We start from the raw sequence: 6,671 nt of genomic DNA, 5'->3' as shown, positions 1-6,671 counted from the left end.
GCGCGTGTTTCGTCGCTTGGTATGCCAGTCTTACTGAACCCGTATATAGTATTTTGTATCATAATTCGTGAGAAACCAAGTTTCTTTCGCACGAACCATGTTTCGTGCTCACAAACCTAGTTTTCTTGGCTCAAGCATGAAACCTGCGTTTCTAGCCTATAACCGCAGTTATCGCTGGAATCTTAGTTTCTTGAGCCAAGAACTAGGTTTTGGGAGCAAGAACCTAGATTTCAGCAAGAAACCCACTATTCACCGCGCCATTTGTATCATAATTCGCAGACGCCAAGGATTAAGATTCCTCGCAGGGACCTTTTTTGGCAGGTGGGTGTTTGTGGCTAGAATCTAAGTTTCCAGTCAAGAAACTAGGTTTCAGAGCTAGAAACTTAGTTTCTACGCTCAAAACCCAGTTTCAGATCTCAAAACCCAGTTTCGTACCCAGCTGCGTGCTGACATACATTATTTGAACCCCCACTGAGCAACTCACGTGCCCAACGGCAACTTTTAAACACACATGTGAAGTATCACACTGAGTTACACTAATGCTAGCTTCGAAGCGTCGATGGATACGGCGCTTTTAAGAAATACTACTACATCGCGTATATTATGCCGGACCTTGCCGGTATATGTATATAGGCCTACTGTGCGGATGGAGAAACGTATATGGTAATCGGCGTAGGTTGAAATAAAACCCAATGGCATTGTTAATCCCCACCGTAGGTCGTGTTCCCAAAGCGCTGTACATCTAGAAGCGTTTTATCTCCTAAATTTCGTTTAATGATTAGCCAGTAACTATTATCGTGCTGGCGTTATGTATGGTAACGCATTATTCCCGTTGCTTGCTGAAGGTACCGATGTCTGCAATCCGAATGGAGGCTACGGATATCCGAATAATAACAACCCTCCTGCAGGTATTTCAATAATTTCCACATTAATTCATTGTCAAATATGCATTTCGCAAATATATTAGCAGAACGCCTAACAGATCGATAGATCTGTCATCAGACCAGCCAGACTAACATACCTTAAATCAATAAATTAATTTAGTAATCGGTCATGACATGTAAATATGTAAGTAATCACGTGTGTGTGTTCATCAATCTATACCCTCTGTTAAGGTTCCTAATGATGTGTACCGAATTTCTTTAGACCACATAGAGGTGGACCTGTATGGTATAGAGCTTCACCTTTCTTACCTGAAACGGGTACTGAAGAAGAAACTGCATCCGCACTACCAGGCGGTGCCTCTAGGAACATACGACGGACAGCTGGATAACACCGATTCTCCTCATGATGGCGTGTTATCAAAAAAATATCAGATAATCGGTATTGTTGTTATTCATTCCGTCAGTACACTGTTTTTAATAAATTTTTAATGGTGCATAAAAGCAATCAATCGATAACAACAGCAGCAGCAGCAGCAGCAACAACAACAACAACAATAACAATATAACAATAAACAATGTAACAAAAATTATTATTATTATTGTTATTATTAATATTATAATTATTCTCCTCTTCTCCTCTTCTCCTCATATTTATTGCTCTTCTTCCTCCTAATATTAACTATGTTCTCATATTTTTGATGTCGAAGTGTTTTCGGATAGCGTCAGTGGTTGTCGACCATCAATGGGTATATGCTAGCTGGCTCTTTGAATGTTTCGATTGGTTGCAGTTTACTTCATTTAAGGCCGTGGAACTTTTTACAGAGAATCGCGCCTACTGAAATGAATGACATAAAGACTGCGTTTCAATTTACAGATCGATCAATTGATCTCATCAGGCTTGAACGTATAAAAGAAACATAATAGATATCGATGACATAGTAATTGTAGCATTTTTGCTGAATTACATAACGACCGAAGTGAATACAAACAGAGTATAATAATTGTTAACAATGTTGTATCACACAGACAACTATTTGGATAGTTACTCCACCAATTCCGGCTACAGCGATGACGTCAGTGTTGGGGTGGGTGCCGTGCCAGCAACAAAGGTGGCAGTATTAGGCTTGCCCGGAAAGGTACAGTGGCTCACGTAAAAGAAAGCTGTTCGTGTTAACTAGCGACATAGGTCATGCGTAGGTGCGTAATCATGCGAAAGAACGGACACGGGTATATCACGCGATGTTTCTACGATCACGAAAGCCGATTCAGAAACAGAGATGCATGCGTGTGTGTGTGTGTGTGTGTGTGTGTGTGTGTGTGTGCGTGTGTGTGTGTGTGTGCGTGTGTGCGTGTGTATGTGTGTGTGTGTGTGTGTGTATACATACATACATACATACATACATACATACATACATACATACATACATACATACATACATACATACATACATACATACATACATACATGTATACATACATACATACATACATACATGTATACATACATACATCAATACGACCATTTATCAATGATTCATAACCAGTCATTCAATCATATAATCAAACACAAATCAAGCCCTACATTTAAACTTCATTATAACGATTTCGTGTCTGGTTCAATTGCAGGCAACGTTCTCGCATTAACGGCTGCTGTTCTATGCGTCTGCACAAACTATTTACCTTACGAATATATAACCGTAGGTATTTAGAGGTATCGGTGCTTGTTCATCTGCAGGCTACATTTTAGCGCTAACTGCCGAGGATCTGTGCGTTTGCTCCAACGACTTGCCTTACACGGTCTACATCTCCAGTCTTGCGGGAGAAGGGAGCTCGTGCGAGAATACCTGTCCGGGTGTCAAGGCCTCTAAATTTTACAGCTGTGTGAAGGACGAGTGTTGCGGTGGAGAACAAGGCTCTAGATTCACAATATTCTCCGTGTATTCTACTGGCAGTGAGTGTTAATTATCTCATGGTATCGTATCATGTTATTATCTCTAGATTCACAATATTCTCCGTGTATTCTACTGGCAGTGAGTGTTAATTATCTCATGGTATCGTATCCCTATACCTTCTTTTCGTTTGCACGTTGAACTGTTATTACTTTAGGGTTTAATCAGTAAAACTTACTGGGAGTTTAACGCAAGAATACGGCATGGTACTTTTAAGCTTGCGAGTGGGTTTAGGATACTACGGCAGAACCCATGTTCTTAATGCTCGGAGACATGCCCCCATATACTGAAAAATTCCATGACAACTCGCGATGTAGTTTTTCAGATTTCGCTACTCGAAAAGATATCAGCATGTGAAAACTTTACTAAATCTAAGGCCTTGTCATCTATAATATAATAGTAGAAAGAGCCGAAGTGTCGTTTTCCGTATCTCCTCCGAAACCGTGCCACGTGTGCTCACGCAAATCGAGCTGGGGCCCCTTCTGGACGTCCCGAATACATTCCGCTACGTTAGAACGTAAAGATTTTTCGAACGTGAAGTGTCTTTTGGAGGCAATTTTCTAAAAAGTTATGTGCCCGAAGAAACTTCGGCATTCATCGGAAACCCGCACCAAATGTTAAGATCGCCAAATCCGCATGCGCACACACCAAAGCCATTGCGGATGCGGTGTATAAACAACCAAGCACTGCCGCGCACAGCTGTGAGCCGAAAATTTGGAAGACAAAATTGGATTTTGAAATTCGTGAGACAAACCCCAACGAGAGACGGCTGCAGTTGTATGTGTGTGAGTGTGTGCGTGTGCGTGTGCGTGTGAGCCGCCGCCCGCACACACTAGCACACAGGCACACACAACGGAAACACGCACCCAGCCGCCAACACAAGGTCACAACACATACACGCCCGGTACACACCACACGCAGTTGTACACACAGCAGACACACACAACACACACAACCCCCACACAACACACACACCGCACACCACAACACAACTGGCGCGCAGCAGCAGGTACAGCACCACAAGCGCACGTAACAACACGCACACGCAGGTACACGACGCGCAACGGCAGCGGTAACAACACGCACACGCAGAGTACACACACGCACGACGCAGGTACCACAACACTCAAACCCCCCCCGCCTAACACACACAGGTAACACAAGGTACACATGTAAAAAGCAAAACCCAGGCTACAACACTCAACAGCGCAGGTACAAACACGCACACACATTGCCGGTACAACACACACAGCACACATAGCACACACACACACACACAGGCACACAACACACACACACAGCACGAGCACCAACCCACACACACAGGTACACACGCACACACACACACACACACACAACACAGCACACACACAGACCAGGTACACACGCACAGCACGCACGACACACACAGGCAGGTTATAGCACACTCGTCCCGCGGGTTGTCGAGTGATCGACGACGCACAACACACACACAACAACAGCACACACGACAGCACACACGCATGCATCTTCTGTGTCTGAATCGGCTTTCGTGGGATCAGTAGAAACAGCAGCTCGCGTGATATACCCGTGTGCCGGTTCTTCGCATGATTACGCACCTAACGCATGACCTACTGTCGCTAGTTAACACGAAAAAGCTTTCTTTTACGTGAGCGCAGCTGTACCTTCCGGTGCAAGCCTAATACTGCCACCTTGTGTTGCTTTTTTGCACGGCACCGCACCCCAAACACTGACGATCAATCGCTGTAGCCGAATTGGTGGAGTAAGCTATCAAATAGTTTTGTCTGGTGATACAACAATTGTTAACAATTATTATAACTGCTGTTTGTAGTTGCACTATCTGGTCGTTATGTAATTCAGGCAAAAATGCTACAACTTAACTATGTCATCAAATATCTTATTATGTTTCTTTTAATACGTTCAAGCCCTGATGAAGATCAATTGATCGATCTGGTAAATGAAACGGCAGAGTCTTTATTCATGGTCATTTCAGTAGGGCGCGAATTCTTCTGTAAATAAGTTCGGCAACGGCCTTAAAATGAAGTAAACTGCACCAATCGAAAACATTCAAAGACCAAGCTAGCATATACCCATTGATGGTCGACAGAGCCACTGAAGCGCTATCCGAAAACACTTCGACATCTAAAAAATATGGAGACATCAGTTAATATTAGGCAGGAAGAAGAAGCAATAAATATGAGGGAGAAAAGAAGGAGAAGGAGGAGAAAATTATAATATAAAATAACAAATAAATGAATAATAATTTTGTACAGTTGTTTATTGTTATATTGTATTGTTGTTGTTGTTGTTGGGCTCGCTGCGCTGCTGCTGCTTGTTGTTATCGATTGATTGCTTTTTATGCAACACATTAAAAAGAATTTATTAAAAACAGTGTACGCGAGCGGAATGAATAACAACAATACCGATTATCTGATACTTTTTGATAACACGGGCCAATGCATGAGAGAATCGGTGTTATCCAGCTGTCCGTCGTATGTTCCTAGAGGCACCGCCTGCGTAGTGCGGAATGCAGTGTTCTTACATTCCAGTACCCGTTTCAGGTGAAGAAAGGTGAAGCTTTAACCATACAGTCGCAACCTCTATGTGGTCTAAAAGAAATTCGTCCATCATATAGGAACCTTAAACAGAGGGTATAGATTGATGAAAGCACACACACGTGATTTACTTACATATTTACATGTCATTGACCGATTAATAAATTAAATTTATTGATTTAAGGTATGTTAGTCTGGAATGGTCTGATGACAGAATCCTATGACGATCTGTTAGGCGTTCTGGCTAATATATTGCGAAAAAATGCATCAAATTGACAATGAAATTAATGTGGAAATTATTGGAAAATAACACCTGCGAAAGGAGGGTTGTTCATTATTCGGATATCCGTAGCCTCTCATTCGGAAATTGCAGACATTCGGTACCTTCAGCAAGCAGACGGGAATAATGCGTTACGATACATGAACTGCCAGCACGATAATAGTTACTGGCTAATCATTAAAACGAAATTTAGGAAGAATAAAACCCGCTTGTAGATGTAGTACAGCGCTTTGGGAACACCGACCTACGGTGGGGGATTAACAATGCCATTGGGTTTATTTCAAACCATTACGCCGAAATTAGCGCATATACGTTTCTGTCGCATCCGCACAAGTAGGCCTATAATACATATACCGTGGCAAGGTCGGCATAAATGATACGCGATGTAGTAGTAATTTTCTAAAAGCGCATGACGCCGTATCCATGCGACGCTTCGAAGCTTAGCCATTATGTGTAACTCAGTGTGATACTTCACATGTGTGTGTTAAAAGTTGGGCCGTTGGGCAGCGTAGTTTGCTCAGTGGGGTTCAAATAATGTATGTCAGCACGCAGCTGGTACAAACTGGCGGTTTTGAGATCTGAAAACTGGTTTTTGAGCGTAAGAAACTAAGTTTCGTAGCTGCTGAACCTAGGTTTCTTGACTGGAAACTTAGATTCTAACACTACAAAACACCCACCTGCCAAAAGGTCCCTGCGAGAATCCTTGGCGTCTGCGAATTATGATTACAAAATGGCGCGGTTGAATAGTGGGTTTCTTGACTGAAATCTAGGTTCTTGCTCCCAAAACCTAGTTCTTGGCTCAAGAAACTAAGATTCCAGCGATAACTTGCGCGGTTATAGGCTAGAAACGCAGGTTTCATGCTTAGAGCCAAGAAAACTAGGTTCTGTAAGAGACGAGAACATGGTTTTCGTGCGAAGAAACATTGGTTTCTCACGAATTATGATACAAAAATACTATATACGGGTGTCAGTAAACTGGCATACCAAACGACGAAACACGCGC

General features: G+C 42.6%; 1 protein-coding gene across 1 annotated transcript in view; it reads left to right on the top strand.

The window, feature by feature from the left end:
- The window catches only part of LOC106804757, a 51,525-nt gene that overhangs the window by 40,441 nt on the left and 4,413 nt on the right, over positions 1–6,671 (top strand). The window contains exon 5 of the mRNA XM_014806079.1: positions 1,911–2,020. Coding sequence (XP_014661565.1) covers positions 1,911–2,020 — 110 coding nt within the window. The remainder of the gene's footprint in view (positions 1–1,910; positions 2,021–6,671) is intronic.

This window comes from Priapulus caudatus, unplaced genomic scaffold, assembly GCF_000485595.1.
Source record: "Priapulus caudatus unplaced genomic scaffold, Priapulus_caudatus-5.0.1 Scaffold86, whole genome shotgun sequence".
In the NCBI taxonomy this organism is placed as follows: Eukaryota; Metazoa; Priapulida; class Priapulimorpha; order Priapulimorphida; family Priapulidae; genus Priapulus; species Priapulus caudatus.
This window is presented reverse-complemented; position numbering and strand designations above follow the sequence as displayed.